Source organism: Bactrocera tryoni, chromosome 2 (genome assembly GCF_016617805.1).
Source record: "Bactrocera tryoni isolate S06 chromosome 2, CSIRO_BtryS06_freeze2, whole genome shotgun sequence".
NCBI lineage: Eukaryota > Metazoa > Arthropoda > Insecta > Diptera > Tephritidae > Bactrocera > Bactrocera tryoni.
Window position 1 is genome coordinate 2,388,921 of NC_052500.1, and position 21,180 is coordinate 2,410,100.

The 21,180-nt window shown below is 39.9% G+C and overlaps 3 protein-coding genes, 4 non-coding genes and 1 pseudogene across 8 annotated transcripts; 5 read left to right on the plus strand and 3 right to left on the minus strand.

Moving 5' to 3' along the window:
* Positions 1–276: 276 nt before the first annotated feature.
* Positions 277–2,572, minus strand: LOC120769504. Its single transcript, XM_040096536.1, has 5 exons — positions 2,425–2,572; positions 1,410–1,783; positions 950–1,185; positions 707–886; positions 277–635 (listed from the first exon to the last, which is right to left on the minus strand). Exons 2-5 carry the CDS (start codon positions 1,677–1,679, stop codon positions 380–382), a joined length of 942 nt encoding a protein of 313 aa, XP_039952470.1. The 5' UTR covers positions 1,680–1,783; positions 2,425–2,572; the 3' UTR covers positions 277–379.
* A 4,773-nt stretch (positions 2,573–7,345) lies between these two features.
* On the plus strand, positions 7,346–8,676 carry LOC120769577. Of its 2 annotated transcripts, XM_040096635.1 has the most exons (5): positions 7,346–7,610; positions 7,664–7,905; positions 7,966–8,139; positions 8,201–8,435; positions 8,475–8,676. In XM_040096635.1, exons 1-4 carry the CDS (start codon positions 7,413–7,415, stop codon positions 8,424–8,426), a joined length of 840 nt encoding a protein of 279 aa, XP_039952569.1. In that variant the 5' UTR covers positions 7,346–7,412; the 3' UTR covers positions 8,427–8,435; positions 8,475–8,676. The 2 variants fall into 2 exon arrangements, with proteins under 2 accessions (XP_039952569.1, XP_039952568.1); XM_040096634.1 differs by having other exon boundaries at positions 8,201–8,676.
* Positions 8,677–9,008: 332 nt separating this feature from the next.
* On the minus strand, positions 9,009–9,079 carry Trnag-gcc. The gene has a single exon. It is a non-coding gene; the product is annotated as a tRNA-Gly (tRNA).
* A 572-nt stretch (positions 9,080–9,651) lies between these two features.
* On the plus strand, positions 9,652–9,722 carry Trnag-gcc. Its single transcript has one exon. It is a non-coding gene; the product is annotated as a tRNA-Gly (tRNA).
* Positions 9,723–9,996: 274 nt separating this feature from the next.
* Positions 9,997–10,067, plus strand: Trnag-gcc. The gene has a single exon. It is a non-coding gene; the product is annotated as a tRNA-Gly (tRNA).
* A 262-nt stretch (positions 10,068–10,329) lies between these two features.
* Positions 10,330–10,400, plus strand: Trnag-ccc. The gene has a single exon. It is a non-coding gene; the product is annotated as a tRNA-Gly (tRNA).
* A 371-nt stretch (positions 10,401–10,771) lies between these two features.
* LOC120769418 lies at positions 10,772–12,061 on the plus strand (annotated as a pseudogene).
* A 466-nt stretch (positions 12,062–12,527) lies between these two features.
* On the minus strand, positions 12,528–13,897 carry LOC120769417. The gene is made up of 4 exons (XM_040096397.1): positions 13,605–13,897; positions 13,289–13,533; positions 13,061–13,237; positions 12,528–12,984 (listed from the first exon to the last, which is right to left on the minus strand). The coding sequence occupies exons 1-4, from the start codon at positions 13,854–13,856 to the stop codon at positions 12,696–12,698; spliced, it is 963 nt and encodes a 320-aa protein (XP_039952331.1). The 5' UTR covers positions 13,857–13,897; the 3' UTR covers positions 12,528–12,695.
* Positions 13,898–21,180: the final 7,283 nt, after the last annotated feature.

The window sequence follows — 21,180 nt, forward strand, 5'->3', positions numbered from 1 at the left end:
GTTAGTGAAAAGGGTGAAAATTCTGTGGAGTTTAGACACGAGTATCCTCGCTCGTGATACTAGATAAACGGGATGACGTTAAGAATAAATACTTTATTCGCAACATATTTTAATTTAAGGAAATATTTTATACATACAATAGTATGCGTATTACATCTATTGACAAAATACGAAATTATATGAAAAGTTTTGGTCTTTATGGTTTTCGGACAACTTGAGAAGATTTTTGGTCCAACACATTTGAAATCCCATCAAGTAATTGTCATTTTGACGTAGTCTCATTAAAAATTCATTTTCAACTTTATTTAATTATAACTTTTGGCTCATTCATAAACAGTACAATAAGTGGGAACACCGCCACCAGTGAATGAAATGCTGCCTACTCGCCATCTGGCCAAGCGCGTTCGATGTCGTTTGTGGGAAATGTGCGCAGCCAATAGCAGTTGTCGACCACCTTGAATCCCAGCTTGTCGAACGTGGCGCGCGAGGCACGATTATCCTTGTTCACCAGCGCCATGACATCGTCGCCCTGCTCGGCTATACGACGCGCTGTGGCTGCAGCAACTAGGCTACCCAAACCGCGGCGCTTATAATTTTCCTTCACCTGCAAGGCGCCCAGAAAGCCACCCTGTAGCCTAATAAAGAAAAATTCAAAATCAGTTGTTAGAGCGTTAACTTCTATACGGTGGTATTGATGTTGACTTACCGCAGGCACCACGCCACCAGCTCGCCGCTATCCGCAGTGTAGACGCCCATATTCGCGTTCCATTCGATCAGCCGTTTAATCACGAAGGGGGAACCTTGATGACGATTTGGCCATAGTGTATCGATTAAGTCGGCATCCGTTGCGGCATTTAAAGGGCGTAGCACATAGCCATCGGGACAGCTACAATTACATACATACATCAACATGCGGTTTTAACACATAAGAGCCTTTTCACATATGTACCTCAATGGCAGCTGCAGCACTTCTTGCCGTGGCTGGTAGTACATAAGGGTTAAGCTGTCGTACTCGACTTTTAACTGCTTCTCGCCCACGACACTCAGCACCGACGGGCGATGGCGCTCCCGGAAGGAGCTCACTTTAAAGCCCGGCCAAGCCCAGTTGAGCAGCGCTAAAGCTGTGGTCAAGCGCTCGCTTTCTTCGCTGGACAGCAGTGAATTCACAAACAGCTGATAACGGTCCTGCGATGGATGGAAACGTTAATTGTACCGTTAAACAATTCTCTCTTTCTTTTTTAAAGATGATAAGGTTTTAAAATCGTCTTAAATATTGTTTTGCGCAAATTTTTTATAAAATCAAATTTTTTTTTTAATATTTTATCTATTTAGGTTTAAGTCTGTATGTCTGCAAATATTTTGCACCGCCCTGTGCATGTGCTTGTTTGTTATGCTACTCAATTACTCACCACAACCAAAAAAAGTCCATCGCCATGCCAATCGTTGTTCAGTGTGAAAATCTGCAGATTTCTCATATCCGCCACTGAGCTCAGTCGCTGGCGCTGCTCCACCCAGTCAATGAAATTGCTCAGACAATAGTAGCCCACACAGTGGGCAGGCCAATCACGACGGTATAAATCACGCAATTGATGCAGTTCGCTGATTTCGTTGATGGCAGTGAGTTGCGAATAGCCCGTTGGCGACACGGCAGAGGAGCCGGCGGCAGTTGTTGCTGACATAGTGGCTGTTGGTGCTGGTCCTGGAGCTGGTGATGGTGATGATGATGCTAGTCTTTATAGCCTTTAGATGACAGCTTTTGAGGTAGCACTCGTTGTTGTTGTTGCTATTCAAATGAAAGTCCAAGTTAGTTGCGCAGTTGTTGTTAGTTTACGCGGCAAACTGGCGAACGTCAGTCAATTCAAGTGCTCACACACACACATACACACTCGCACACATACAAGTATATATATTTGTTGATGGGCTGAAGTTTTGTAGCGATTGGCTGTCAGTGTAAAGCAAAGCTACAAAACTTGAATTAAAGTGCATGGGAAATGCGAAACCTAAACACGGTAACAACCGAGCGGCATGGAAATCAAATCGAAAAGCAATTAAGAAAAGCTATTTGGTCGATGCGTATTCAAATGGCCCGCAGCAGTTGGTGTTGCTGGGCCGGCTTCGCGTTGGAATTGTTGGAATTGTCGCAATGCGTTGGTTTCTTGCGAAATTCGAGCATTCCGCGCGAGCGGGCATTTGCAGTCGATAGTGATTGGAAATTGCAGTTAGACAGTTAAGTTGCAGCAGGTCCTTTAGGTGGTGTAAATTTTTGCTTGAGAGATGTTCAATAAAAAAGAAAAAATCTGCTAATCTTCGCATATGCCGCTAGTCTTGTAAATTTTCCAGCTAATTTGCCTCTTTTTCCATGAAATAATAATAAATTACATTTCGCTCTTCTCAAAGTGTAAACACAGGCAGACACATACGTACCTAAATTGAGTAACGGAATGTGATCGCTGTTTAGCCACTACAACCTCCGCTCGCGCTGACAGCAAGAGACTGAAGGCACTCATATTCACCCGAGACGTTACAACAGCACTCTCAAACACACATACATATACAAAATGATCTTAATAGAGAGCTTTTTGCTTGTGTAGCAGCTTTTGCAGCTTTCATTTGCTTTTGTGTGCAGATAATAATATTTTTGCGTTAAAGGCTATGAGTAGCTGTGAACACACTCACCTCTTTGCAATGAGCTAGAATACTGGCATTCTCTGAGCAATTGGATAATTGCGACTCGGAGCTCTATCGCGCTTAATCGCATTTGATTTGATATTCTCTGTTCCTCGTGTGCAATATTAGGAAGAGAAATGTTCTCAACTGCCACACAGCTACACTCGACAGTTTCGCAAGAGAAGAAATAATGATATTTGTAAATTTACTCAGTTGACTCAATTAATGTTGAGATTATGATTTAATGCTGAAATATTTGCTTAGATCATCGAAAATTAAATTGAAAGAGACCAGTGAAGGCATGCGCTTTCTTTAAAGGCCCAAATCTACTGCTGAAACCAATCAACATATCTGTGCTTTCTTGCAAGCAACAAAAATTCGAAAGTAGACATCTTTTTCAGTTTCTTAGACCAGTGTTCGACTGTCGATAATCTAAAGACTTAATACATCCTAGTATTGCAATCTGTCATCGTCAATTGCGTTGTTTACAGTAATTTAAAATATTCATTTTGGCCAAAAAATGGACCAGTGTCTATTAATAGTATGGTGAATTCAAACGAGGTCGTAGATAAGTCCAAGAAATATTACGTAAACGTCGTCCAAAGTCAGTTGGAAAATATTGATGATGTGCACAAACTGGTATTGTAAGATCCTCATGTGACCTATCGTGAGGTTGAGACAATCATAGGCATTAGTCCGATCAGCGTTCATTCATTACATGAACATCTGACTGCAAAAATACATGTTCACATTGAATCCCACACAAATTCTCAATCGCTCAAGAAATGGCTCTTGGCAAATGGTCCAGCGAAATGTTAAAGAACTACGATAGCGGTGCTTTGAAACACGTCTATGACAACGTGACAGATGATGAATCCTAGATACGTAAGAGCTCGAAAGTAAACAGCAGGGTTTTTGACGATAAGCCGAAGCCAAAATAAGCTGTTCGCGCTCGAAGCACTTCCAAGCAAATGGCTGCCTTTTTTAGATAAAGCCGGATATGTCGCAACCATACCACTGAAGCAACGCAGAACAGTGAATTCTAAGTGATTCACAACTATTTGTTTGCCAGTTGTTTTTCAAGAAATCAGACAAGCAACCACCGAAAAGACGGATCGCTTCTCACCACGACAATGCGAGCTTTCACACATATATGTACTGTAACGACTGAATTTTCAAGCTCTCAAAACATCGATTTGATGAGTACTTCACCGTACAGTCCAGACTTGGCACCGATAATTTTAAAGGTAAAATTCCGCGGCAAAAACAAAATTGTGATAACATCGATAAAAAAAACAGTACAATAACAACAAAACAACGCTGGCATCAACAGTTCCTGGCTACCGAGAAGCCAAAAAAATGCGTTATTCTGTCGTTATGCAGAAGCATGGCATCCATGAAAACTTGATTAGTCTGTAAAAGGAAAACTGAAGGAATGCCGCTTTCAGCATGTACTTGCGTCCTTTCTTACTTCCGCTGTTCGTGAAGTTTTTATTTGTTATTTTCATGAAACCATTCACCATAAACGGACGTCTGTTTCTCATTGTACGCTTTGTTGTTTTTCACCTAATTAAAGCTTTTTCTTCGCGAAACTATTATTTTGCAACATTATCAACAATATTTTCAACAATTGACTGTGCTTGATGGCGAAGCGCGGCACAATGGGGTTGGTGGCACGTAAAAACGCACGCTGGCATGAAATTGCAAAAATACCGAAAGGAGCGTAAACACTGAGCGCAAACACTGTGGCGCAACTAAGAAATTACTGAGGTGACAATGGTGATGTCAACAATGCCATTAACGGTTGACGATGCGAATGATGCAACAAAATGTTTCTGTCGTGTCGAGCGCAGTCGAGCGAGCAGCCATTTGGCACACACACACACTCTTACGCGGCACGTATGCGCGTCTGCAGCCAGCTGTTTGCTTGCAGGATGCATTATTCGCACGCTTTTTTATATTTCTATAAAAATATTAGTAACATTATCGGCGCCATAATCAGCGACGTCATGGCCATCATGAAAAGGAGTGCAACCGCACAGTTAGCGCTCATATTATACCCATAAATATACGTGCGTGTGTGCCTCTATGCTGCATGTGTGCAGTTGTGGCATGCGGCATTAGCTCAGCGCGAGCAGCAGCTGTCACTTTAGGGCGCCTTGCTGCTGAAAGTATCACGCTAATGCTGCGATAAAGTTCGTACAAGGAAATTCGGTGGGTCGCGTATACGCCGCGGTGCTCCAGCAGTAAGGGGCGTTTGTTGAAAAATGCGAAACATATTCTTAACGTCAGTTTAATATGCGTTGCCACTGGTTGTAATGGAACTTCTTAGGAGGTAATATTTAACAATAATTTAATAATGATTCTTTATCGCATTATTGTGTAGACAATCAGTATTTCTATCTGTTCTACTTATACTTATAACTTTTTATCTATTAAATTTAGCGCTCATTTACGAATATTCGGTGTTTCCTTAGAGTTTAGATATATTATTGCAAATCCAATCATTTAAACACATTTAAACCGTTGGCAGGGTCATATGTGTCTACATATATATAAATCTAGTTATTTAGCTCTATGATACTCCGGCAAGCGTTTGCCAGATTCAACATAAATACCACAATTACTGTCAAAATTCACATAGTTCATATTTGGATGTCTAAGCAGAAACCGAATTAGCTCTCTTCTGTACACAAGATGAGTAAAGAGCGAGCAGAAAATCACAACAATGTCTGTGAAGAAATCCGGTCGCACAGTTCGTTTCCGGCAAAGGCTTCCGTCGGAAGTGAAAGGCAATACAGCAGCTGCGGATGTGCTCGCTTTCATTTGCATGTGCAACTTCTTTGCGCCATGCTCTTGCCTTGCTGCCGTCGCCGGCCTTCTTTAGCCTCGCTGCACAATTTCCACCTCAGCTGTTGCTCTTTCCGCGTTCGCCTTAGGCACTTCTGCTATAGACGTTTATTGGGTTGTTTTCTTTGATTTCTCGACTTTTACACAACTAGTTGCCACAAATGTCGTTGCAACGACGCTGCATTCAGCTATTTTATTTTCCCACTGACAAGCCGTAGTCGCGGTCTACGCTTTAGTTTGTTCATATACTTTGTATTTGTGTTTGTGAGTTAGGCGCATTCAACTAGTATTTATTTAGATTTGCAATTCTGTTTCTCGGTCTGGTCATTATTTGTTGCTGGGAAACCCATTAGCCACAAACAACTGCAGTTTGGAAGCTGTGCTTAAAGCTCTGCAGGCGCTTAAAGATTCTGTGAATTACGAATTAAAGATCGAAGAATGTTATAAGTGACATTGTTTCTATTTAAGGAGCCTCTTTGAAAGCAAGCTACGTCTAGGTAGGTAGACAGGTAGAGTGTATGTCTGATGACACACCTGGGCCTTTAGGTGGCTGATTGTGATAGCATATATATTTAAAATATATGTAGCACAAGAACTTAACATTCATCATTAACGGTTTTGAGCCATTTAATAAAGGCTGGCTTCAAAAAGAAGCTATTGTTAGGGTACCACATGAATTGCCTGTGAAAAATTTAATGGACCGAATTAACATCAACGATTCTTTGCTGAAACGAAATAAAATCGAACCATTTCTGAAGCGAATTCTAACAGGAGACGAAAAGTGGATCAAACATGACAATAAAATGCGAAAAAGATCATGATCCAAGCGTGATGCAGATCAACAAATGGTCGTAAAGTCAGGATTGACGCCTCGAAAGCTTATGCTGAATATTTGGTGGGATTGGAAAGAAATCACCCACTATGAGCTGCCCCAGCCTGGTCGAACGATTGATTCAACATTTTACTATCAACAACTGATGAGATTGAAACAAGCAATCGAAAAGGCCAGAACTGATCAACAGAAGGCGCTTCGTCTTCCATCAGGACAACCGTAGACCACACACATTTTTGATGTTTCGGCAAAACCTGGGAGATCTTGGCTGGGAAGTTTTGATGCACCCACCATGTGGCCCTTAATGGAATAAAGTTGGCTTCAGGAGAAGCCTGTGAAAATGGCTTGTTGCAGTGTTTCGCCGAGAAATCAGAAAAGTTTTGCATTTGTGGAATAATGTCTCTAGCGGAAAAATAGCAAAAAGTAGTCGACCAAAATGATATATATTTGGTTCATTAAAGTTCATTATAAATAAAAAAAATAAGTTGAAGTTTGATTAAAAATACGAAAAGACTTTTTCGACCACCCTATATTACCTCCTCGTATAAGCTAACTTCTTTTCTATGTTGGAAAACGCTCAGCCTTATGTGATCCCAAGGCAGGCATGCTTGAAAAATTGAGTTTCAAAAATGTCAGCAAAACATATTGAGCGTTGAAACCAGCAGCAGGTGAATGACTTCAATCGAAAATTTATGATTTTATAATTGATAACATATTTCCTTGACTATAAATACTCAAGCGCCTAGTAACAGAAATAACTGCTTGGGCGCTTATACATATGTAAAACTTATAAGTGTTTATTAGTATGAGTATATATTAGCACATAGAACACAATAAAATTGACTCTTTTGATATAAGATTAGAACATTTTTAAACAATTGCACATGAATTGCAACATTCTCTTCAAAGAGATCAATGCATTTAGCACAAGAGTGTAAGACTCTTATAAAAATTTGCACAAGCGGCTACATGACAATGCAGAATCTGTTTTTGCCACAGTTTTGCTTGGTTTTGCTATAAGTTCGCACGGCGGCACATCATCTTCGGCAGTACTGCTAAGAGCATGGCAAATACTTTAGTTGACATACCACAAGCAGAGTGGATTGATTTGCGAGACCTTTACTTGGCCCAAAAGCAGCTATCTTTTGCATACAATACCATACAATGCTTGATTGACTGGAAAACTCAGAACCAGGATCTCGAAATAAACATATACTCATTGAATGGAGATTGGAGAAGCGATGGGACCTATGTGGCTATTGTAAGTCGGCCACCAATATGTGTGTACTCTGTCATTAATTCATTCAATTATAGAAAAAGAAACCTATAACCTATTTGTTCATGAATACACTGAGTGACAATCAAAAGCGTTTACTGACTGCGCTTAGAATGCTGAAGAACAAAGAACCACTTCTAGTATTTGGCTACCCGGAATGTCTAACGCCCACTGTTAAGCAATTATTCATAGAGAGAGGTGCAAGGGAAGAGGAATTTGAGGCAGACGGCACCGCTTGGTATCATATCGACAAAGACAAAGCGACTCAATTTGCAGTAGAGTAACTAAATATGTATAATGTAGATATGTATATGTATCTATACGCTCAATATAATTACAGCGTGCCTAAAGGTTTCACTCTTAGGCGGTTGGATCCGAAAAATGCCGAGCTGGTGAACAGCGTGTGGCCACATCGTACGTCTGACACTTTACTCTTCGTGGAAAGAATGATAACTTACTCAGACAGTGTTGGTGTCTACGACGGTTCCGATAACTTGGTGGCCTGGTGTTTGAGGTGGGTAACCCAGTGAATGTGTGTATGGGAAATGAATAATCAAGATTGTACTTACTTGCAGATTACCGATTGGTTCGTTGGGTTTACTGCAGGTAATGGAGTCTCATAAGCGTCTGGGATTTGGAAGTTTGGTGGTGCGTTATATGTCCAAATTGATTGCATCCAAAGGACTCGAAGTCACCGCACCTGTTATCTTCCAAAATGTGGCATCACGCTCAATGTTTGAAAGACTGGGTTTTAAGGCAATCGATAATGTGTATTGGTCAACTTTACCGGAAATAAAGTAAATGTCAGAAGTAAGTGGTGCTAATTCTAATAAAATGTATTCTTAAAAGGTGTCTAATGATTTCATTTGCTGATATTGGATTGCGTGTAGCGATAAGAAGGTTGAGAGCTTTACAAGAAATTATGAAATACATTATTCTTGTCACAAAGATAAACGCACGTAATAGTGAGGTACAAAATAAGTAAATAATGTACTAATAAGTGCTACAATGTTATTTGATTTAATCTTAATAAGCTTGTAAAACAAAATAATATTTCTTTTCAATCTTTTTTACTTTGATAGCTAATTATAAGAGTAAGAGCAGTTAAGAGTTGCCAGTACTATCATATTCTATACTTAAAAGAGACTGCATTCTCAAAAAGAGAGAGATAGAGAGAGCAAATTTTAATTAAGCGCTCATCTTGAGTAATTAAACGGCTTGCATTGTTCAATTTGTTAGTGATCCCCGTATTCAAGTTGCGTCTTGGTAAAATTTTGATAAGCTTTGGCTGAAATATTTGCTTAAGTAAATGCATTTATTGCAAAGAAGTAAAGTAAATGCTTGTATGGACTAATTAATAGTAGTGTGTAAAAAAAACTTGATTGCATCGGCCGGGAATCGAACCCGGGCCGCCCGCGTGGCAGGCGAGCATTCTACCACTGAACCACCGATGCTTATGCTGCTCCAATCTCCAAACGAAAGTTCCCCCCGTTGATCCCTCACCAAAATGGGGCCAACTTATACTGATCTCTAGTTTCACGTTTGCCTCTGTCTCTTCGACCTGTAATTTAATTAAGTTCAATATGAACGTGCGCTACGATTCGAATGAAAGATAAAGAGAGAAAGGCTGATTAAGCTTTCGAAAGCCATCTGAAAAACGTTGTTCTATATTTTTATAAATTATTTATTAATTATATTTATAATAAACACCAATAAAGTTTTTCCATTCCCAAATACAAAATCATATTCTTCTTCCTATGTGCTTAATGTCTCTGTAAATTAGTGAGTCGCTAGTAAACCTTAACAGCCTCTCATAACACCAGAGACAGTATTGCTTGCAATTTCATAACAGAAAGCCTCTTTCATAGCTTTACTCTCTGTTATCACACTGTTAAGCTGCTGTTGCTCTCACTAAATTTGGTTTCGTGTGGTTTAGAGCTTTAGACATCGATCGACATTTAAGTCTAAGTAACTAGTTACTAGCAACGTTGTCGGAAATGAGAAATTGGAACCGATCGAATTAAAAGCATCGGTGGTTCAGTGGTAGAATGCTCGCCTGCCACGCGGGCGGCCCGGGTTCGATTCCCGGCCGATGCAAACAACTTTTTGAATATATTTATCAATAACTAATAATACGTGGACATTCATAGAGGAATGTTATAATATTAAGGTTTGTAACTTTTTCACAATATTTTATTAAATTGTTTATATGTTGTTTTGCTTTTCAAGAGACTTTTGAATAATACTGAAACAAAAATTATAGAAAACAGTTTTAGCGTGTTGTATAGTTATTAATACTAGTAAATTTATATTATGGTAACTTGTTAACAAGTTACTTATTTATGTAGCTAAGTGCACAGGGTTGCTAAAAGCATCGGTGGTTCAGTGGTAGAATGCTCGCCTGCCACGCGGGCGGCCCGGGTTCGATTCCCGGCCGATGCATTTCGAACTTTTTATTTAAAAAATGTTTGTATGAAACATTATTTCAAAACGAAATACAGTGATACACTGCAAAAAATGCGGGGTGATGTTTCAGGCATAGTAAATATCATCACTGGAGAGATAGTTATATTCTCCTGGAGCTTGAGCTAATAGTGAGTCGTGGAAATGCTTGTAACTTTTTAATCTGACTTTTTTTTAAATTTCTAAAAGTTTATTAAAATAAACTAAATTTTAGAATTTTTAAGAATTATTTATTTTATATGCATCGGTGGTTCAATGGTAGAATGTTCGCCTCCCACGCGGACGGCCCGGGTTCGATTCCCGGTCGATGCAATTAACAGAAGAAACTTTTTGGTGAAATCCCTTGGTGTGGCGATCTTCTTTTGAGTAACTTGATTTCGCATTTATCTACGTTCTATGTAATGGAATTGTTCAAGCTTATTTCGTAAAAGATCTTGCAATGAATATACCCACTATAGAAAATGTGTATAAGATGGCCAATAGAACTTTCTCTTTCGTATGCCCCGCGCATACACGCTTGTAGGAATTTGTTTTGAAAATGTAATCTAAAGTGCATCACTCTCTATGAGAGTAAATAAATTGCATAATAGTCATGCGTGATACTGAAGTGATAGTTGAAATGATAACAGTGATAATTGACTTCTATAGCAAAAGACGGAATCGCTAGTTGAACAAGTAGAGTTAGATCTCCGACAGAGCGATGAGCCTGAACAACAAAGAACATAGTGTTTTGATACCCACAGCAGAGTGGGTGGACTTGCGCGATGTTTACAGACAAGACTGGCCGAAGAATGCATACAGCTTCAACGTCCTAGAAAATTATATTCAATTGGCACGTAAAGATCCTGAACTATGCAAACGTGGAGTACGCATTTGGAGTATTGATAATAACTGGCGAGAGCATGGCATTTACATAGTGGACGTGAGCAATTAAAGTGAAGATCTTGTCAAATTGGAATTTATTAAATATAAATACAAAACCCTTCACAGGATCAGATGGGTGAATCCTATATTATTCGTGTAGATGCTTACTCCAATGAGCACAACGAACTCTTCCAATCAGCCTTAAGTAATCTGGACATATTATCTTGTGATGAGGTTATTTTTCGGGAAAAAACTTCCAAAAGAGTTACACAATTTCTGAAAGAGTAAGGGTATTCAGTGGAAAACAAATGCTATCCAGCGCAGTTGTATCACTTGGGTAAAGAAGGCAGCCTCAAACTACAGCTTAGGTAAACCAGCTATATGGTATTTCATGTTTATTATACTTTACCTTGATTTCTAGAGAACCCGCGGATTACCTCATTAAGCCTTTGACACTGGCAGACGTCGAAGAAGTCGAGAGCGTTTGGCTCTACAAAAGGAAGGGCACCCGCGACGTTATTGAGCGCAACATAAAGCACAACCTCTCCTTTGGCGCTTATCACCGCGATACTGGCGAGCTGTGCGCTTGGGTCTTGATGTAAGTCTGACTAAATCTCTTTGTGTAGTATAACTGTAATTACCACACGCTAACAGTTTATACTTCTCTGCATTTACCCAAATCAGAAATGAGTTGGGCGTTATAGGGTTTTTGTATGTAAAAGATAACTACCGGCGACAGGGTCTGGCTGAGTATTTGGTGATCCGCCTGTGTCACGTGTTGTTCAAGCAAGGATGTGACGCCACGGCTCACATAGTGGACGGAAATATGCCATCGCTGAAACTCTTTAAGCGGCTGGGATTTGAAGCAATTGAGTACGACTATTGGTTTTTAAAGGCGGATCTCTGAAGTAAAGCGGAACAGCACAGACAAGTGGCTGCCTGAAATTGAGAAGAGAGCTCAAAATAAAATCACTACAAAACAAAAAAAAATTGAGTCTACTTTAAGCTTGTTTGCAACTTGAAATGTCTACAAACTGCCAACACCCTTAACAAGTAGTGTGCGCTCGTTTTGTTCTTGGTTTTTACAGACTACTTTGTTGCCATCAATGAACTTACATACTTAGTTGCTTACTTTAGTTTCAATCGCATTTAAATCGATTTCAGTTGTTTCCTTTGCAAAGAAAAGTTATGGAAACGAAGACTAATGTGACTACAAATGTGTGCAAGTGTGTGTGTGTAGATACTGTTGTACGAAATGATCGGAGAAAATGTGTATGTATGCCTAGGTGCATGCCTCCACATGAGTTTGTCTTCCAGCATATCGCTTTGGAAAGCCGACGCCAAACTGTTTTATTTCTTTTTGCTGCAAAGATAAGCGGCTTAGACGTAGAAAACTTGTTCGAGTCTTAGATAGGAAATAAGAAAAGTGAAGGCAGAAGTGCACTTCTGTGATTCCGTTAGGTTTCGAGCGGGGTAAAAATAGAGTAGTATCTATTCTCCATTTCAAATTATAAATACTTTTAGGCAATTCCTATATTTTATCTCGGAAATGTATTCAACAATGAAAAATATGTATTACTAGGTCTATACTAATATTAAACTCGAATTGTTTACTTATTGGTTTTTATTAACTACTTGATCTCGCCTTTTAAAACTCTTTACAATTTGGGCTCCTTAGGTAGGGTCTAAGTTATTTGCAATATATAAGCTTGAACCTAAAGGGTTTTTATAATATTTATAATCTTAACCATGCTTCATAGTTTGGCCATATAGGCCCGCCACAGGCGCGACGCTTGCCTTCGAATTAATTTCGTTGTCTCCTCTTATGAACCAGTAATTGTACTCAATAGGCCGGAACCCTAACTTTGTAAAGAGCCTAGTCGATGGCTCATTTGTATCCTCGATATGCGCACTGGCATCACAACCCTGCTCGGCCAACGTACGACAAATTCGCAACACCAAATCCTCGGCCAGCCCGCGGCGTCTGTAGTTGTTTTTGACATATAAAAGCGCCAAGGTGCCCAATTCGCTGCTACAAGTGTACAGAACAGATGAAAATTATTAAAAAATAATTTTGTTTTCTATGTAATTCGATACGATGTACTTACTGTATTACCCAGGCGCACAATTCACCGCTTTCGGGATGATAAGCGCCCATGGAGAGATTGTACTTGATATTTCTGCTTATAATATAAGGGGAGCTGGCCGACTTATAAGGCCAGTAGTCATCAACTTCTTTAACATCATTCAATGTAAGTGGTTTGATAATGAAGTCGGTGCGTGGTCTGAAAACAAATTCCATTGGCGAGCGAGACAAACGCAGCTGCTTAACTTACCTAACTTCCAGTTTACGGCAATCGCTTTTACTCAGCAGATAAAATTTCGCTGGAAAGCACGTCTTTAGATTAATTCTGTAGCCAAAATCTTCGAGATGCTGCTTCACGAATGCGCATGTTCTCTCACGAAATAGAAACTCAGTAGACGACTTAAAGTTCGTGCGACATAAAGTTTGCTGGAAAAGTGCTGTGTGCTCGGTGGAACAGATATCTGCTCGAATCATGTGACCGTGATTAATTTTATCCTGTGTTTATTAATAAAATAGCGCGAATGTTCACTATTCAAAGTCACTCAGAAAACACTTGAAACGTTTACCTCTAAAATATAAATGCCATGCTCCCGCCAATTGCTGTCAATACTCCAAATGCACACTTCTCGCTTGCACAGTTCGGGGTCTTTGCGCGACCACTGTATATAATTTTCGAGCGCATAGTAGCTGTATGCATTCTTCGGCCAATCTCTACGGTATACGTCGCGTAATGCTGGCCATTCCGTGGTGGGTATCGAAACGATCTGTCCGCAGCTACTTTTGCTCATTGTAATGTTCGAGGTCTCGCGTTGAAACATGAACTGACGCGCCCATCTACTACAAACACCTATTTTGTAAGTACTCCAGCGCCAATTAATAGTCGAGTGGTAGCAAGTGTTCACTAATTTTAGATATCTGGCTTTTTCGTTTACAGTTATCAATATATTTCCTGCCCTTGCCGCTTTAGCATTCAATACGCGCAAGGGCACTTCAAAAATGTATTGAAGACTGTTACGGCCTTTGAATAATTCCATTGATTAATGCCAATTCTGGACATAGCAGTTAAATGTGGTAATCTTGTATACTGGGTTATAAAATGTGTATATGATAAGAATCGAATGACTTACAGGCGGTCAAGTTCATTTTATATATAAACAAATGAACAACTTGCCGAAGCTATATTTTCGTGTATGTATGTATTATTATGCAGAGTTAAGATTAAAATTTACAGATACGAATCGGGGATGCGATATCGGGGGCGATAAACTGTTACAAACAGATGTTAGCAGTTGTAGGTTGTAATTTTAGGTTCTATATATACGTATTTCTATTTATTAAGGAAGGTAGCAACAAGTGCGTAATATTTTCCATCTATAATCAGGCCCCTTTCTATACACTTGAGCTAAGTGCACTTTCGGGAAATAAAGCTCATTCAACAATGGAAATGTTCGGTGTTTTTATGAAGTCTAAAGTGAAAACACTCCACCTAATTAGTATTCGTCTTCTACTTAATGCCAAGTGCTAATGTGTGTAGACAGTTGCACAAGTTGGCCACTTCAGACGAAAATGAGGAAAATATTTATGTACAAGGTTTGTCCGGAAAGTAATAGGACTGAGTCGATTTAAAAAAATGTATTGAACCAATCGTTACAATTCTTTAAAACCTTTCAAAGTAGGCTCCTTCTGCGTCGATGCCACGCTGCCAGCGCCCTTTTTAAGCGTTGAAGGAGTCACGGAAGGCATTCCCCGGAATAGCCTTAAGAGCCGACGTGCATGCTGCTTGGATCGCCTTTCATTGGCCTTTTCAGGCAAGGAAACAAAGAAGTTCAGGGGCCACATCTAGGCTGTATGGCTGCTGCGGAAGCGTTGAGATGTCGGCCTTGGTTAAGTAGCTGTTCACAAAAAAGACGGTGTGAGCCGGGGCGTTGTCGTGGTGCAACTTCCGATCGGCTGCGTTATCTTGTAGGACCCGATTGACCTTTCGTTTGAGTCTCTTAAGGAATTCCACGTAAAACTTGGCGGTGACGGTTTGTTCAGGAGGAACAAATTCATGGTGGACGATGCCTTTGATGTCAAAAAAGACAATGAGCATCGTTTTCACTTTGGATTTGCTCATTCTGCCGGTCTTCATCAGCGGCCTATTCCCGGCCCTCCAAAAAGACCTGTTGCCACCGAAACACACCGCTTTTTGCTAAAGCAACATCTGCAAGCCTGCTTGATTATATCAAATGTCTCTGTCGCAGATTTACCGAGTTTCAGAATTGAATCGTGTATCTCTGCTCTAAAGAACGCTGCATTTTTGGCTTGCACCACTCACAGAAACACGTCGCGCGAAAATGTGTGTCCTGACTCTCCAGGTGCTTGGAGACAACTGACTAGCCTCTCGTTCGTTAGCTAGGAACGCCCTCTACCGATCCAGTCGGTACGCGCACACTTCGAAGTACAGACGCGGCGGAAGAAAATCAGTCCTATTACTTTCCGGACAAACCCTGTATATGTGCCCTAAGTGCTATAATTATTTGGAGAGAATCAGTCTGGCAGGGAATTAATAAATAAAACTATTGGATTTAACGTTTATTGTCAATATAGGAAGATGTCGCTATTAGCTGATTAATTGGAACCGTGACAATATCGTGACTCTTTTTGACTTTAGACCGACGGTCCGAAAATTCAGTCTTTACGACGCCACTTAAGTCTGCTGCCGTTGCAATGCGCTTATGGGCAAAAAATTTCCGGTATAACGGCAACTTATGTAAACACATGCGTCGACATTTAATAATCGCTAGTGTACGAGTATAGTATGACTTAAGCTACCAAAGGACTTAAAGATATCATTTCAATTGCTTTGTTTCAAGAAAACGAAATAGCGTCATTTAGCGCTTCATTTGTAGAAATGATTCTATATTTGCATGCAATATTATTTCAAAGAACTCACTCAACTCAACAAACAAATGCTATTTCAAGTGAAAAGCGAAAATAGTAAACCACTAAGCGGATTTTATGAGAAATATTTAGTTTTATTGAGTCAACGTTGGACAAATTTCTCTATTAAATTTACCAAGAACGTATGAGAGAAGAAAAATGCGCCAAAGAGAGCTGAAAAAATGAAAAATTTTGACAAAGCCAAATTTCAAATCCGCGAAATCTAATAAATTTGTGGAAAAGCACAGTTTGGCGTGGAAGAATGTATGAAAATGCATATTTATGCGATGAGGCATCCGTATGCTTGTATGTAACCCAGTATAAAATATATGTATCTAGACTGACTGCTCTCTGCTAATAATACTAAATATGATATGATTAGTTGCATCATCTCAAAATAGTCGAGTTAGATATAGTGTTACGTATGTATGTATAAATGATAAGGGCGATTAGACGAGTTGAAATCCGAGTGACCATCTGTCTCTCCGTATGTCCGTCCTTCTTTGCTTGCGATAACTTGATTTAAAACGAAGGTACCTTGATGAAACTTAGTACAATAATTTCTTAATCAAAAAGTGAGGGCATATTCGTAGATGGGTGTTCCGGTAAGACCTCTAATATCTCTTAAACGACTAAAGTTACAACAACCTAATTCGCCTAGAGGAAATAGTACATATAATAGAAACATTTAATTTTACCCCCGAGATGGTATGATAGGGCTTTGAAGGAGTCAAGATTGGATAATGGACGTCGCACCGCCCTCCTTTGGGTGAAATCACTTATCTCGATATTCTCGATAAATGTGAATCAAACTCGCTACATAACATTTCTTTGAAATTTCTGTGTTCCAGTGTGAAAATTAGCGAAATCGAGCTACAACCCGCCTACTTTCCATATCTTCTTCTTCTTTACTGGCACAGAAACCGTTGACGCGGTTATAGCCTAGTAAACAGCAGCGCGCTAGTCGTTTCTTCTTTTCGCAAGGTGGCACAATTGGAGATTCCAAGCGAAGTCAGGTTCTTCTCCCCCTGGTCCTTCCAACGGAGTGGAGGTCTTCCTTTTCCTCTGCTTCCCCCGGCGGGTACTGCGTCGAATACTTTCGAGCTGGAGTGTTTTCGTCCATTCGGATGACATGACCTAGCTAGCGTAGCCGCTGGCCTTTAATTCGCTGAACTATGTCAATGTCGTCGTATATCTCATACAGCTCATCGTTACATCGAATAAGATATCCGCCGTGGACAACGCACAAAGGACCGTACATCTTTCGCAGAACCTTTCTCTCGAAAACTCGTAACGTCAACTCATCAGATGTCGTCATCGTCCATGCCTCTGCACCATACAGCAAGACGGGAATATTGAGTGACTTATAGAGTTTTGTTTTTGTTCGTCGAGAGAGGACTTTACTTCTCAATTGTCTACTTAGTCCGAAGTAGCACCCGTTGGCAACAGATTACCTTATTACCTTATTATCGAAATAATATCAGTTAATGGCTGAGATATTTAATTGAAATTTAGAGAGAAGCCTTTGCTGATAGTTGTGTGCCTGTGTGTTACAAAGAGGTTAAATCGGGTCAAACTTCCCTTAAGTAAGGTGAAAACTCTCCCTAGACCCATATAATTAACAGGGATTATGTACCTGAAGGTGCTTCCCGGCCTTAATACTTGCAAGTTGAAAGAGAATGAAATGTTCTGTTATACCTGAACTTTGCTCTTCCTTACTTGTTCATTTTGATTTTTGAAATAACAAGAGCGATAATGACCATTTGCTGCGGAACGGCATGCACTAGTTTCAGTTGATGTAAAAGTAGACCACTCTATCACTTCAATAAAGGAGAACGGAATGAAAGCCATTTCGAAATTTGACAATTTCTGCAGTGAAAAAAGTCTCGAAAAAGAGCAAATGAGACAAACATTTTATTTATTGTTATACACTCGCATATTGAATTCATGTCAGATATGACGATAATGAAACAGAATTGAGCAGCAACGGTATGCAATTGAACGTTATTTCTTTTGAGACAGCAACTATCAGAGTGAGGTCGTCATAACTTCGCCTTGATTTCCGAAGTAAAAGTTGTTTGCATTTATAAGCTTGACGCTCGCGTAGCTATTGTGTGCCCATATTTTCTTTCTTACATTGTCCTAGGAAACGCCAACATCTGAATTATTAACTGTAAAATGCATTGGCTAATGAGACGGATGCCAACGAAAAGGAAGAGCATACAAAGAGTGGTAAACAGAGAAAATATGTTACTTTTCTCTCATTATTTGGGTGGAGTAAAAACAGAGTAATATAGAGGTGTTACTGTGGAGATTTGGTGATTCGAAAAAACGAAAAAGATTTTTGTATTTTTTAGTCAAATTATACATACATTCTCTAAAATTTTGATTTTGTGTTTCACGATAAAATTTTTGCTTTGCAGAAATTTCGCTTAATTTATCTTACTTTGTTGTTGCATTGATATACATATATCGGTTTACTATATGTATGTAAATTGGGAATGTTTGAAAACTTGCAACTATACCCAAATGCGGCGCTGCTAAAGCATTTTAAGCTCTCGCTAAAATCCAGCACCACTCATTTGATGGAGTTCAACTCAAATTAGCAACCTAATTGTGCGATTCATGACGTCATCTGCATTGCAAATGCATGGAGCGCATCAACCAACCATGCCAACAACTCGCTTTGTTTATTTTAGGCACGAGAGGGCGCGGCAACAAGTTTAGTGGTCGCCGAATTTGCAGTGCTGGCTTGCCAAAGGGCGACTGGCTTAGTCCGTCGTATTCAAATTTACGCAAATAAGTCGCCAAATGCGAGTCAACAAGTCAAAGAACACGCGCGCTCCACCATCCAGTCTTTTCAGCCTGTAGACTCGCGTCACACACACTTACATGTATACATTAATGAATTTGAATTTGAACAAATGACCGCCATACAGCCAACACTAGGCGACACAATGCGCGCATCAGCAACACATTGCCAATTGAGTGTGTTTGTGTGCATGTGGCGCTACTTATGCTTAGCAACCGTAGGACAACAAAGACAAAGCGTCGACGCAACACGCTCAATCGGAGCGCATTTTACAAGTCAGCGCGCATAAATGACAACGAGGAATGCCGCCATGAAACACTAAAGCAACAACAAATATGTGAATGAAGGCGCGCATGGAATTAACACCGTCACGCGACCACACGCCTCGTTCCGTACAAGCAACGCTATTTAGGTTGAGTCGCGCCACCACTGGGTGGTCGATGCGTTGTGGCGTTAATGCGAGGCGGCCTCTATGCGTTGTTGAACTCACCCATTCACACACTCACATTTGCGAGTTCATTTTGAAAATTTCGACAGCCAGGCTTTGAGTTAAGCCATGGTCATGTAGAGCTTATATTCGCTTGCTGCACTGTGTACAGTTACTCGTCTACGCGTGTACTGCATCGCAATGATAAATGGGAGCACGTCCTGTGGCAAGCAGATTTTTGGTTTACCATGGCGTCACGGGAGAACTTGCGCCAGCCAACGTAGCATAGCAATACATAGTATACCGTTACTACTTAGCCCGCTTTCAGGAGTCTCAACGAAGAAACTTGGTTGCCTGTTAATTAGTGACTTTTTGGAAGATTAACGTAGACTGAGTTGGGAAGTCTTTGGAGGCTTCACAAATATCGTGCCTGCAATAAAAGCTCATGGCCAAAAGCTCATAAAGTCTGCTATTCGTTGCTGGTAACTTAAGGAATGGCAGCAAAGAGAAAGGGTTTGCTTCAACGGTTGGTTGATAAGTCGCAACTTCTACGTATATCGTCCATTATGATGAAACCAAAGCATAATTCAGAAACTTTAAATGAAATGTAAAAAAATACTCTGGAAATCATAATATTGGGTAGTCGAAAAAGTATTTTCGTCGCTTTGGTAGACCTATCGTTGAAAAAGTCAATGAAATTATAGAAAAGATTGACCAGGACCGTCACATAAGCTACCTTGACATCGCTAAGGAACTTAACATTCATCATCAAACGGTTTTGAACCATGGCTACAAAAAAAAACTCGACGTTTGGGTACCAAATTAATTGTCTGAGAAAAATTTAGTGGACCGAATTAACAACTGCGAATGCTAACAGGCGACAAAAAGTGGATCAAATACGACAATAATCTGTGAAAAAGATCATGGTCCAAACGTGGTGAAGCTCAAAAAATGGTCACAAAGCCAGAATTGACAGCTCGAAAGGTTATGAGTGTTTGGTGGGATTGGAAAGGAATCATCCACTGTGAGCTGCTTCAGCCTGGTCAAAAGATTGATTCTACTTTTTACTGTCAACAACCGATGAGATTGAAACAAGCAATCGAAAAAAACGGCCAGAACTGTTCAACAGAAAGGGCTCCGTTTTCCATCATGACAACGCTAGACCACACATATCTTTGATGACTCTGCTAAAACTGGCAGAGCTTGGCTGAGAAGTTTTGATGCGTATAACATATAGCCCTAACCTTGCACAATCGGACTACCATTTGTTTCGGTCAATGCAGAACTCTCTTAATGGAATAAAGTTGGCTTGAAGACAAGAATTACTTGTCGCAGTTTTTCGAGAAACTAAAACAGTTTTACACCGATGAAGTAATGTTACTAGCGGAAAATGGCAAAATGTGGTCGACCAAAATGGTACATATTTGGCTCACTAAAGCTCATTATAAAAAAAAAATAAGTTGTAGTTTGATTATAAATATGAAAATACTACCCAATAGTATCGTATTCGATTCTCAACTTTTCAGTTGGCTCTGCTTTCTTTTCTGCTTTCTCACCTGGCTTTGTAAGTCCACTTAATTTAAGCCAATATATGCTAATATAAAGCCAAAATCTCTCATTTGATGGAGGATATATTCAGCGTCCACTTTCGAGATAGCGAATGCAAATGATTCAACACTTGGCCATAAAATTGCAATTAGCGATTTCAGCACTTAAATTAAACGCCTTTTGTTGCGAAAATTTCGGTTTATTAGGGTTGTTCAAAAAAATCTGTGGAAATATGTGAAATAAATTACTCTTACTTTCCCTTCCTCAGAAACTGATAACTGATGAGAGGTTGAAGATAGGGACTAAAGAAACGCAAATAGTAGAACCAGTTCGAAATCCCTATCTATAGTTTTAATAAAATAATACTGGGTAGGGAACTCAGGATCTGAGGCAAATTAAGAAATTACCAACCAAAACCACCAGCCGTTAAGTT

Coding starts and splice junctions, on each gene's coding strand:
- LOC120769504 (XM_040096536.1), bottom strand. CDS start 1,679: ATGTCAGCAACAACTGCCGCCGGCTCCTCTGCCGTGTCGCCAACGGGC. Junction 1,186..1,409: donor ATGGACTTTTTTTGGTTGTG/GTGAGTAATTGA, acceptor CATCCATCGCAG/GACCGTTATCAGCTGTTTGT. Junction 636..706: donor CTGGTGGCGTGGTGCCTGCG/GTAAGTCAACAT, acceptor TTTCTTTATTAG/GCTACAGGGTGGCTTTCTGG.
- LOC120769577 (XM_040096634.1), top strand. CDS start 7,413: ATGGCAAATACTTTAGTTGACATACCACAAGCAGAGTGGATTGATTTG. Junction 7,611..7,663: donor ATGGGACCTATGTGGCTATT/GTAAGTCGGCCA, acceptor ATTCAATTATAG/AAAAAGAAACCTATAACCTA. Junction 7,906..7,965: donor GCGACTCAATTTGCAGTAGA/GTAACTAAATAT, acceptor ATATAATTACAG/CGTGCCTAAAGGTTTCACTC.
- LOC120769417 (XM_040096397.1), bottom strand. CDS start 13,856: ATGTTTCAACGCGAGACCTCGAACATTACAATGAGCAAAAGTAGCTGC. Junction 13,534..13,604: donor ATGGCATTTATATTTTAGAG/GTAAACGTTTCA, acceptor TAATAAACACAG/GATAAAATTAATCACGGTCA. Junction 13,238..13,288: donor TGCCGTAAACTGGAAGTTAG/GTAAGTTAAGCA, acceptor ATTTGTTTTCAG/ACCACGCACCGACTTCATTA.